The sequence below is a fragment of the Dipodomys merriami genome, unplaced genomic scaffold (genome assembly GCF_024711535.1).
Source record: "Dipodomys merriami isolate MVZ:Mamm:240054 unplaced genomic scaffold, mDipMer1.0.p SCAF_373, whole genome shotgun sequence".
Lineage (NCBI taxonomy): Eukaryota > Metazoa > Chordata > Mammalia > Rodentia > Heteromyidae > Dipodomys > Dipodomys merriami.
The window spans coordinates 276,023-288,417 of record NW_027205304.1 but is presented as its reverse complement, the minus strand read 5'-3'; the positions used below and the strand labels follow the sequence as shown (position 1 = coordinate 288,417).

Sequence of the window (12,395 nt, the reverse complement as noted above, 5' to 3'; positions counted from 1 at the left end):
GTTGGCTTTGAACAGTGATCCTCAGATCTCAGCCTCCTGAGTAGCTAGGATTACAGGCGTGAGCCACCAGCACCCGGCAAAATACCACATTTTCTTGATCTATTCATCTACTGAGGGGCATCTGGGTTGGTTCCGTAGCTTAGCTATAATAAATAATGCTGTCATAAACATAATTGTGCTGGTAGCTTTAGTATAGCCTTGTTTGTGATCGTTTCAGTAAATGGCCAGAAGCGGGATTGCTGGGTCATAGGGGAGCTCTATGTGGAGTTTTTTGAGAAGCCTCCATACTGCTTTCCAAAGTGGTTGAACAAGTTTATATTCCCACCAACAATGCAGTAGGCCAGGCAACATTTTTTGAAGTACTTAATAAACCTACCTCTTATGCATATCCAGCAATCATCTTTTTTATTTCTTTTTTTTTGGTCAGTCCTGGGGTTTAAACTCTGGACAAGCGCTCTGCCGCTTGACCACAGCGCCACTTCTGGTTTTCTAGTGGTTTTTATTGGAGATAAGAGTCTTACAGACTTTCTTGCCTGGGCTGGCTTTGAACCATGATCCTCAGATCTCAGCCTCCCCAGTACCTAGGATTACAGGCGAGAGCCACCGGCGCCCAGCTCCATCAATCATCTTTATTGTTGTGTTTCATAAGTTCATTTTCAGTGACTTCATTAAGCCTGCCTTTCAGATCTGTTAGTCTTTTCCTCTTTTGGTCAGTCAAATCCAATCCATAAGGCTTCTGCCTTGTTTTATTTATTTATTTATTTATTTATTTATTTATTTATTTATTTATTTATTTGGGGGGTCCGGTCGTTGGCCCTGTACTCTGGGCCTGGGCACTGTCCTTCAGCTCTTCAGCTCAAGGCTAGCACTCTACCACTTGAGCCAAAGTGCCACTTCTGGTTTTCTGGTGGTTAATTAGAGATGAGTCTCATGGACTTTCCTACCCAGGCTGGCTTTGAACTGTGACATAGCACCACTTCTGGTTTTCTGGTGGTTAATTGGAGATAAGAGTCTCATGGACTTTCCTACCCAGGCTGGCTTTGAACCGTGATCCTCAGATCTCAGCCTCTTGAGTAGCTAGGATTATAGGTGTGAGCCACTGGTGCCTGGCTACCCTGAACTTCTTTTGTTGAAGGCTAGCACTCTAATTGAGCCACAGTGCCCCTTCTGGCTTTTTTCGTTTATGTGGTGCTGAGGAACTGAATCCAGGGCTTCATGCTTGCTAGTCAAGCACTCTACCACTGCACAACATTCCCAGTCCTGTTATTGTTGTTGTAATTATTATTATTATTATTTTGGTTTGTTGTGGGCCTTGAACTCTGGGCCTGCGCACTGTCCCTGAGCTCTTCAGCTCTAGGGGAGCGCTCTACTGCTTGAGCCCCTTCCCATTTTCTGGTGGGTAAATGGAGATAAGAGTCTCATGGTCTTTCCTGCCCAGGCTGGGCAATCCTCAGATCTCAGCCTCCTGAGTAGCTAGAATTACAGGTGTGAGCCACCATCACCCAGCTTATTATTGTTGTTTTTAAAGATTGTTGTAGACCTTGATTCTGTGTTTGAGTGAAAATGTGACATTTGGCTTTTTGAGTCTGCCTCCTTGTACTCAATATGGTGATCCCCAATTCCATCCATTTTCCTACAAATGGCACGATTCCATCTTTCTGTCTGAGTAGTACTCCACTGTGTATGTATGTGTATATACATGCATGTATATACACTTCTGTATCTACTCCTCCATTGTTGAGTACCTGGGCCAGTTCCAAGCCTGGGCTTCTGTGTGTAGGAGCCCAGGGTAAGACATAGGGTTGATTTTGGCATTCCTGGCCTTGAACTCAGGGTCTGGGTGCTGTCCCTGAGATTTTTTGCTCAAGGCTGGTGCTCTGCCACTTGAGCCACAGCTCCACGTCTATTTTTCCTGTGGTTTGTTGGAGATGAGAGTCTCATGGACTTTCCTGCCTAGGCTGGCTTTGTTTTTGTTTGTTTTGTTGTCAGTTGTGGGGCTTGAACTCTGGGCCTGGGCGCTGTCCGTCAGCTCTTCAGCTCAAGGCAAGCGCTCTACCACTCGAGCCACAGTGCCACTTCTGGTTTTTCTGGTGGTTTATTGGAGATAAGAGTCTCATAGGGGGCTGGGAAGGTGGCTCAATGGTAGAGCGCTTGCCTAGCATGCATAAGGCCCTGGGTTCAATTCCTCAGCACCACATAAGCAGAAAAGGCCAGAAGTGGCGCTGTGGCTCTAGTGGTAGAGCGCTAGCCTTGAGCTGAAGAGCTGAGGGACAGCGCCCAGGCCCAGAGTCAGGCCCCACGACCACACCCCCCCCCCCAAAAAAAAAAAAAAAGTCTCATAGACTTTCCTGCCTGGGCTGGGTTTGAACGGTGATCCTCAGATCTCAGCCTCTTGAGTAGCTAGGATGACAGATGTGAGCCACCAGTGCCCAGCTCCAATCACCTTTTTAAAGCAACCCAACCCATCTCCACGGTGCTGGCTGGGTAGGGACTGTCAGTCTTTAGCTGGCCATGGCCCCTGCTGGCCGGATGTAAGCTGAGCCCGTTGCTGAGTAGCTAGAAGGAAACCATAGCTTTATTTTTGTTTGTTTCCATGGTGAGATGTCCGTCTTCAGCTGGGGAAAGGACTGTGTTACTCTGGAAGCTGCTGGGCTGGGGTGGTGGTAGTCATGCTCACAGCTGGGCCTGGCCTGAGGGACTGGAGGGGGAGCAGGCTCCCCCAGCAGAGGGGCTGACAGTAAACGAGGAAGTTTCCAGACTGCAGAGGTCCAGGCCTGGGGGAGGGCGGGGGGGGGGGGGAGCTGAGTGGGCAGCATCCTCACCTCTTCCCGCTCCCTGCGTCCAGGTGCAGGGGAGGGGGAGGAGGGAGGGACGGGTCAAAGGTGAAGCTGCTCAGCCCTCAGCTGGGCAGCTGTGGGAACTGTGCCCTGCGCATGCCTCTGCCTGCCCCACCCCACTGGGGCGATGTGGCCTCCCTCCTAGGGGGCAGGGGTGAGGCTGTTGGCTCTGAGGCTTTGAAAGAAGCGGGGAAGGGGTGCAGCCCTGCTCCCCTGTAACTGTGTCTCCAAGGCTGGGGTTGGGAGAACCCAGATGACCAGAGGGCTATGCTGGGGGTGGGAGGGCTGGGGAGGGCTCAGAAGCAGAGCCCTTACCAAGAGCCTAAGGACCCCCCCTCCACACTTCCCTCTTCCATCACCCCAAACTGGATGTCCTCAGCCCCACTTCTGTAAAGGGGATAAATGGAGAGGTTCGTGTGCATCCCTAACTCAATCCTGGCATCCAAACAGAACCCTTACATGAGATTCGCTTTTGTCAGCCTTGGGGCTTGAACTCAGGGCCTGGGAGCTTGTCCCTGAGCTTTTTCACTCAAGGCTGGTGCTCTACAACGTGAGCCACAACTCCGCTTCTGGTTTTCTGGAGGTTCATTGGAGGTAAGAGTCTCACAGACTCTCTTGGCTTCAGATCGTGATCCTCAGATCTTAGCCTCCTGAATGGCTGGGATGAGAGGCATGAGCCGCCAGGTTTCTGCTGATTCTCTATTCTCCAGGTCTGTGTGGAGCTGGAACAATGTATGCTCCACTTGAAACTGTCCTGGGAAGGGCCAAGAGAGGGTGACAGAGGGGTGGGGTGGATGGGGAAGGGGGTGAGGTGGGGTGTGGGGGGGAGGTGTTATGTGCTTGTGCAGAATTGTCACAATGAAATGCCCTTGTACAACTATGTACACTAATAAAAATACCTTAAAAAAAAAGAAATAGCTCTCTCTTCTTTTCCTCCTTCTCCTCCTCCTTCTCCTCCTTCTTCTTCTCCTTCTCCTCCTTGTTGGTGGGGCTTGAACTCAGAGCCTGGGTACTGTCCTTGAGCTCCTTCACGAGAAGCTGGTGCTTTACCACTTTGAGCCACAGAGCCATTTCCAGCTTTTTGGAGATAAGAGTCTCGTAGACTTTCCTGCCTTGAACTGTGATCCTCAGATCTCAGCCTCCTAAGTAGCTGGGATTACAGGCATGAGCCACTGACACGGGCCCCAAGCCTTTATGAAACACATTCTTGCCCTGGGACCTTCCTGTTGCCAGTGTTGAGGTGTGGGTCCTGGGGCGGGGGGCTGGGATGGTTGGGGATGGCTGGCCGGGTAGCTGGGTGGGTGGGGATTTGGGAGGAGCCCAGACCTTTGTCCCGGGCAGGGACTGGCATGTGTCCCCTCACCTCTGACTCTGGCCAGGGCTGGATAGCAGGCCATAAAAGTCTGAGGTGTGAGCACAGTTACCCCACCTGACAGGAAAGCCCTGGAAGTCTTACAGAGGTCACTTTTAGGTGGGCAGCAGAGAAGAAAAGAGAGCTTCCCCGGGGTGATGGATTCTTCTTGTTCCCCCTGCCTGGCTTGCTGCCTGTGGTTCCCCCCCCCACCCACTTTGGGGTCTTGATACCCCTCCTGCCAGAATTCCCTTTCCTTGGCTTTTTGGGGCTCTACCCACCTGAAGCCACCTCCTGGCCCCTCCCTTCGATTTGCCCCACCCATGGGGCCTGACTTCCAATGACCCATAGCTGGCCCAGGGCGGAGACGGGGAGGAGGGTGGACCGGGCCACCTTTTGGCCAATTGTCTGTGATCATGGTCACTGCGCCCCCACCCTGGGCCATCCCTTCCCCTTCCCACTCCCCCACCTGTCCTTCCACAAAGCAAAGGCCTCTGGGGTCCTTTATATAGCAGCTTACTTCCCTGAAACGTCTAACTTGTTGGGCCCTTCTGGGAGAGGGCAGACCCTCCGGCCAGGGCCCACTCCCCCAGGAGATGCTGGTGACCGGCTTCCTGCTGCTGGCTGTCCAGCTCTCGGCGTCCACCAGCTCATCCACAGCAACAACACAGGGTAAGCAAACCCCGGCCCTCTGGCAGAGCAGTGCCAGAAGCTCATCTGTTTTGGCACAGAGGACAGTGACCCGGCCTGTGGTTTTGGTGCTGGGGGTGTGACCAGCATCCTGGTGGGCTGGGGAGTGGCCCACATCCGCGCCTCCTGCTCGTCAGCCCCCGCGGCCCCTGCAAGTCCAGCGGCTTCCTCGGGACCCTCTGCCTCCTGTCTCTCTTGAGCTGTGCCTGCTCAGAAGCTGGTGCCCAGGGGGGCTGTAGGATGCTGGCAGGAAGGCAGGCAACTTGGTGTGGGGTCTGCATCTTGCCCATCTTTCTATTTTGTTGTTCAATTTTTATTGAGGCAGGGGCTTGCTAGGTCGCCCAGGCTGGCCTGGGAACTTGTGATATCTCCTCCTTCTGCAGCCTCCTGCGTACCAGGATTACAGGTGTGCACCACCATGCCTGGTTCAACTTTTCCTCTTCAGCTGGGGGAAGTCAGTGGGTGCTTGGGAAAGCCCTTCCAGCTAGGGAGGACTGAGGGACTGAGTGGGGGACACAGGCTTCAGGGGACCCTTGTTAAGCTTTATCATCTCATACCTGGGACGAGACTGGCTATTAGCTCGTATGTGTGTGTGTGTGTGTGTGTGTGTGTGTGTGTGTGCGCACACACACACACATGCACACATGCCAGTACTAGTGCTTGAACCCAGGGGCTTGTGCTCTTGCTTGGCTTTGTCACTAGGCTGGTGCTCTACTACTTGAGTCCTACTTAGCTTTTTGGTGGTTCATTGAAGCTAAATGTCTCAAAGCCTTTCTTGCCTGGGCTGGCTTTGAATCACAATCCTTGGCATTCTGAGTAGCTAGGGTTAGAGGCGTGAGCAGTGGTGCCTGGCTCTCATGCAGGCTCAGATTCAGATTCTCCTGCGTTAGAGGAGAGCCTTGGAAGAGCTGGTGTGTGTTGGGGGTGGTGGTGGTGGAGGGGCCTGAGGAGGAAAGGAGACACTGGGTTGAAGGCCAGGAGTACAAGGAAGACAGACAGAAGCAGAAGTTGTGGGGTCAAGGGACTCTGGGTATGCAGGACGGCCAGCAGATAACCCCTCAGGAAGCTCCATGTCTGCAGGTCCTCAAAGGTCACCCAGCTCAGTAAGCTCTTGGCAGGCCTCATCTCTTGGACCTTGTCTCCCCAGGCCTCATTTCTCCCAGGCAGACACCCTGAAGGGAGCTTGGGGATGGGGGGGGCATTATCTGATATGACAAGAGTAAGGAACAACAGACAAGGGGCCCATCTTAGGAGGGGTCCTCTTGTCCCTGATTCTTAGGCCTGAGGGTCCCAGTGGAACTGTGACCTCTCCCCAGATTATCTGAGGAGAAGGATGATGGTGAAGATGAAGGGCTAAACATCAACATTGCCTCTGTGACTGGGTACGGCGACTTAGGTCTGTCATCCTAGTTACTCAGGAGGCTGAGATCTGAGAGTGGCAGTTTGTAGCGGGCCTAGACAGGAAAGTCTGTGAGACTCTGATTTCCAATTATCCAGCAAAAAGCTAGAATAGAGATGTGGTTCGAGTGGTAGAGCACTTTGAGTAAAAAAGCTAAAAGTGAGGGCGTGAGGCCCTGAATTCAAGCCCCAGGATTGACACACACACACACACACACACACACACACACACACACACACACACACACACACACACACACACACACACACACACACACACACACACAAAATCCAACCAGAATCAAACATGAGACGCCCTGACCAACCAGCCAAGAATTCTTCCCTGAGTGTTTACAATAGTCAGAGAGAAACACAAGGGATCCCATTGGGGTGAAGAAGCCTAGGAAGCCCCTGTTTCCCTGTGCCAAGGGTGGTGACAGGTGAGGCGGGGTGGGCTGAGGAGGCATCTCTGGGGAACATCTCCAAGGCCAGGCAGGGACCACTCAGTTGGCATGGTTGTCTTTCCTGGGGCTTGTCCCCTCATCCCCCCCTCATCTGGGACTCCAGCTGACAAGGAGGACTGGGAAGTTGGACAAGTCTCGAGAAGGGAAAAGGAAGAAGTGAGACTCACTTGAGATGGGAGGACAAATCCATCCCTGGGTGTGCAGGGGACCTGGGAATAAGAAGGCTCTGGAAGGTAAGGCGATATGGACAGGACAGGGCCAGAGTTTGAAGAATAGAAAAACCAAGCCAGGACTATTTATTTGTGTGTGCGGGTCCTGGGGCTCCAACTCAGGGCCTGGCTGCTGTCCTGAGCTTTTTCTTTTTTGCTCAAGGCTGGTGCTCTACTACTTGAGCCACAGCTCCACTTGTGGCCTTTTTGGTGGTTCATTGGAGATAAGAGTCTCACGGACTTTTCCTGCCCAGGCTGGCTTTGCACCACAATCCTCAGATCTCAGCCTCCTGACAGATGTGAGCCATCCCCAGCCAAGGATTTTGGACCCTTGGAGCAAGCAGGGCTGAGGATGCCGGGGGCAGTTGGGTCTTGGAGGCCTGTAGAGAGACTGTGAGCGCCATCTTGGAATGAGTGTGTGGGTCCAGCTGGATGCCCAGCTCCTGGACTGTGGGGCTCCAACTCCAGGTGGGTGCCAAGGTGCCGGGTGGTCCAAGATGGGGTATGAACTTTGCGGGGGAGTCAGAGGTGCCCTTCTGGTGGAAGGCAAGGGTTTCCAGTTGGGCCTTGCTGCGTTTGAGGGTGGTCATGGAGTTTCATGGGGAGCTCTGCCTGGAGCTCCAGGGGGGCGCAGTCTAGATTGTTCCACTCAAGGATCAGAAAATGCGAGAAATCCACAGAAGGTTGAGATTTGCGTTCTGTCTTGTGGATGCAAAGTATCATAGTGTGGTAAGGGAGGATTAGACAACAGTGGATGTGTGTGTGTATGTGGTGTGTGTGTGTACGTGTGTGTACATGTGTTTGTGTGTACGTGGAGGAGTGAGAACAGATCTGTCACAATAGACAAAGGGACAACCTTTGACACTACGGATGTCAACTGAAAACAGTGTAAAGGAAGTTCTGTTTTATACAGAGTTGTAAACTTGCTTAGCAAACACTCAAGATTGAGGCCCAGCTGTGTGGAAGACTGGAGGAATAAAATGCTTATCGATGATTTAACAAGATACAAAAAGTGTGACTCAGCCTGGGGTTGGGGGACCCTCCCCTCCCATCCCCTGGCTGGCCCCCGGAGGCCTGGGGGAGGTGGGAGAGGCAGCCCACAGGCCGATGGTAAGGAGAGAATTACATGATGACTCTCGGTACAGCCAAGCCCTGATGGCCATGGAAAGAACTGGAATACTTTTCTTTTATTTCATGCCAGGACTGGGGCTTGAATACAGGAACACAAGCTCTCTTGCTTGGCTTTTTCACTCAAGGCTAGTAGAGCCACAGCTCCACGTCCATCTTTTTGGTGGTTCATAGGAGATAACAGTCTCATGGACTTTCCTGGCAGAGCTGGCTTCAAACCCCGATCCTCAGATCTCAGCCACTTGAGTAACTGGGATGACAGGCGTAAGCCACCAGCAGTGCCTGGCTAACTAGGACAGGAATTCTGATAAACAGATTTCCTGGGATCCAGGAAGCCACATAGACCCTGGGTAGGGGTATGATAAAAAAAAATAAAGCACCACTGTTCCTTTTGGGTCCTACTCAGTGGTCAGCATTGTTCTAAATATCAACGATCACATGTCACTTTTTTTTTTTTTCTGTCAGTTGGTTGTGGGGCCTGAACTCTGGGCCTGGGTGCTGTCTCTGAACTCTTCAGCTCAAGGTTAGCTCTCTACCACTTGAGCCATATCTCTACTTCTGGCTTTTTCTGCTTATGTGGTGCTGAGGAATCAAACCCAGGGCTTCATGAATACAAGGCAAGCACTCTACCACTAAGCCACATTTCCAGCCCACATGTAACATTTACAATGACCCCAGTGTAGGACTATGGCTAATTTTTGTTTTCACTCATGAATAAATGGAGACACAAAGGTGATCAATCATTTACTCAGGGTCATCCATCCATCCATCCATCTATCCATCTAGCCATCCATCCATCCATCCATCATGTTGAGGATTCAGGATTTGAACCCATACCCCTAGCTACAATTTGTGTGTGTGTGTGTGTGTGTGTGTGTGTGTGTATGTGTGTGTGAAACCTCACACACACAGTTGTATGAGCAGGTACTCTGGGAAGGCAGGGCAAATAAAAAGTTTATAGCCGATTTCATGGTATGGGAATGGAACTCACAAGGACATCAGTATTTAGATTTAGGGCCCACCCAAAATCTGATCATGAGAGGCTGCACTGAATTATACCTGCAAAAACCTTATAGGCAATTAAACATTCCTCTTCTCCCGCAGCCTTCTTCAGGGCTCTGATAAGCTTAGGGTGGGGGCTGCGCGGTGCTCTGTGCCGTGTTTTGGAAGCAATCCGAGACTCCAGCCTTCAGGGAGGCCATGGCATGGGCACAGGTGGCACTTCCTGTTGGCATGCCTTCATGGCCTTAGAGGACAGAGGACTGGGAGAGAGCAGGCAGCCTTGTTTCAGTCACTGCTGTCACTGAGCCTGGCACAAATGACACAGGACACAGAACCACGCCACCTAATCCCTGTGGGCCAGGGTGAGTGGGGATGCACCCAGGATTGGGAACCAACGTTCACGTTAAACTGTAGAACACAAGGTTATTCTAAGCCAGGTGCCGATGGCTCACACCTGTCACCCCAGCTACTCAAGAGGCTGAGATCAGAGGATTTTGGTTCAAAGCCAGCCTCGACAGGAAAGTACATGAGACTCTTCTTTTGATTTTTTTTTTTTTGCCAGTCCTGGGGCTTGAACTCAGGGCCTGAGTGATGTCCCTGAGCTTCTTTTGCTCAAGGCTAGTGCTCTACCACTTGAGCCACAGCGCCACTTCTGGCTTTTTCTGCTTATATGGTGTTGAGGAATGGAACCTGGGGCCTCATGCATGCAAGGCAAGCACTCTACCACTTGAGCCACAGCACCACTTCCAGCTTTTTTCTTTTTGCTTATGTGGTGCTGAGGAATGGAACCCAGGGACTCATGCATGCAAGGCAAGCACTCTACCACTGAGCCACCTTCCCAGCCCAACAAAAGGAAATTAAAAAAAATTTTTTTTTATTGTAAAAATACTGCACAAGGCCGGGTGCTGGTGGCTCACGCCTGTAATCCTAGCTACTCAGGAGGCTGAGATCTGAGGATTACGATTCAAAGCCAGCCCGGGCAAGAAAGTCCATGAAACTCTTTTCTCCAATAAACCACCAGAAAACCAGAAGTGGTGCTATAGTTCAAGTGGTAGAGCGCTAGTCTTGAGCTGAAGAAATGAGGGACAGCGTTCAGGCCCAGAGTTCAAGCCCCACGACTGACAACAACAACAACAAAAATACTGTACAGAGGGGTTACAGTTACATGAGTAAGGAAATGAGTACATTTCCTATCAAGCTTTGTTACTTCCTCCTTTGTTTCTCCCCTACCATCCCTTCCCTTCCTATCTCCCTAACTCTTCCCTCCCTCCCCCCCAAAGTTGTAAAGTTCATTTTCAACATAGTGTCTTGTCAAAAGGAATTCTTTTTACATTTTTATTATTAGTATTTTTAAGTAGTTGTACAAAGAAGTTCCCATTCTACAAAACAGTATATGAGTACAAGGAGTCTGACAACACTGTCAGCCATCATTCCTAACCCATCCCTTCTCTCATGTTAAAAAAAAAATTGAGATTAGGTGATTATATAAATTTCACAGTATTGTGGAATAGTGACACTTAGTTAAAGTCACAAACACATTTTAACCTTCACAAAGCAAATTGTCATTATCATGGTCTATAAAGTTTGTGAATTCTATGAGCTTTGACAATACAAATTATTTCTTCCACATCGGGTGATGATTACATTTCTTTCCTTTTGTTTAGTGTAAGCTGTTCCCTCTTTCCCTCTCACTCCTCCCTTCCCATCACTGTCTTTGGGTTGCTTAGTTCTTCTTCTATGTCCAGTGCAGCTGATGGACCTCTTTGTTGTATATTGTTCCATTTCCCACTGATTCTGTTCCTCCTGGCTTTCCTCCATGGCGTGCATACATCTACCCTACATATGACAAGAACATGGAGTCATTTAGTAATGATATGACAAAATGAGTGGCTGTCCTTTGTTTCTCAAGTCCTGTTTGTCATATCTTCTTAGATTTTGTCTTTAGCATCCACATATCAAGGAGACCATGTGCCGTTTGTCTCTTTGTTCTTGGCTTACCTCGCTCAAAATAATTTGCTCTAGTTCCATCCATTTCCCTGCAAATGTCATTATTTTGTCCTTTCTAATGGCTGCATAATATTCCATTGTGTATAGATACCACAATGTTTGGATCCATTCATCTGTGGTGGGACATTTGGGTTGTTTCCGTATCCTGGCTATTGTGAACAGTGCTGCAATAAACATGGAGGTGCATGTGTCCTTGTATACTGGTTCCTGTTGTTCAGGATAGATGTCTAGAAGTCGTATGGCTGGGTCATAAGGGAGGTCAATATTTAGCTTTCTGAGGACCCTCCAGACTGCTTTCCAAAGTGGTTGTATAAGTGTACATTCCCACCAGCAGTGTAATAGGGTTCCTCTTTCTCCGCATCCCCTCCAGCATTTGTCGTTGGCTGAATTTAGGACGTGGGCCATTCTGACTGGGGTATTCTCACTGTGTTGTTTTTATTTGCATTTCCTCAAAAGGAAATTTTTAAAAAAATCAAATATCTACATTGGGGCGGTTGAACATTTTGTATCTCCATGGGGCTTACAATGATGCCATGGGGCATCGGGCCATTACAAAGCTCTGATAACATGGGCAGGGGCAGAGATGGCTGCCTTTGGAGCAGTTGGTCATTTGGCTTCTCCTGGCCCTGTTCATTGTGAGTCCGTTGGAATGATGACTATAAACTGCCTTTATATTCCATTTTATTGCTTGATTGGTCATCACAAGTGTTGTTACTGTTATAATGTAAAAATTCCAGTAAAATTTATGAGTAATTAAAGAAACTCCTTAAAAAAAAAAACAAAACAAAACAGAGGAAGAGGGAAGTAGGATTAACTTAGTTACTACTTCCTCCCCCAGCCGCAGGGGGCAGTCACCGCCCTCCATGCACCCTCACAGGCCCTTCATTGGGTCCATCTCTCCTACCTCACAAAGGGCAGGGGTCACAGGGGTTGGGGGGCTGCGGTCCTGCATCCCAGGGCCTGGCCTGGGTCCTGCGGTCCTGCACAACTGAACTGTGTGGGCATGAAGTTGCGGGGTGATCTCCCCATGAAGGCAAGTGGGTGTGGCTTGTGCTGGCTCCCAGGGTGCCTTGCGGAGGGGGCTGATCAAGGGCAGACAGAGATGGGGGCCCAGGTCCCTCTGTCTCCCTCTATTTCAGGTGAATGAGAATACTCTCCTGTCTGTCTCTCTGTCCTTCTCTTTGGTTTCTCTTGGTCCCTTGCTCTCTTCTATCTCTTTCCCTCTCTTTCTTTCTCTCTTTCTTTCTTTCTTTCTTTCTTTTTTCTTTTTTTTTTTTGCCAGTCATGGTGCCTGAACTCTGAGCCTGGG

At 50.2% G+C, this 12,395-nt stretch overlaps 1 protein-coding gene across 2 annotated transcripts in view; it reads left to right on the top strand.

Moving 5' to 3' along the window:
• The first annotated feature begins 4,732 nt into the window (after positions 1 to 4,732).
• Muc12 (mucin 12, cell surface associated) overlaps positions 4,733 to 12,395 on the top strand; it is a 35,619-nt gene continuing 27,956 nt past the window's right edge. For both annotated transcript variants that reach the window (XM_069989251.1, XM_069989250.1), the window contains exon 1: positions 4,733 to 4,860. In XM_069989251.1, the coding sequence (XP_069845352.1) occupies positions 4,785 to 4,860 (76 nt within the window). In that variant the 5' untranslated portion in view covers positions 4,733 to 4,784. The remainder of the gene's footprint in view (positions 4,861 to 12,395) is intronic.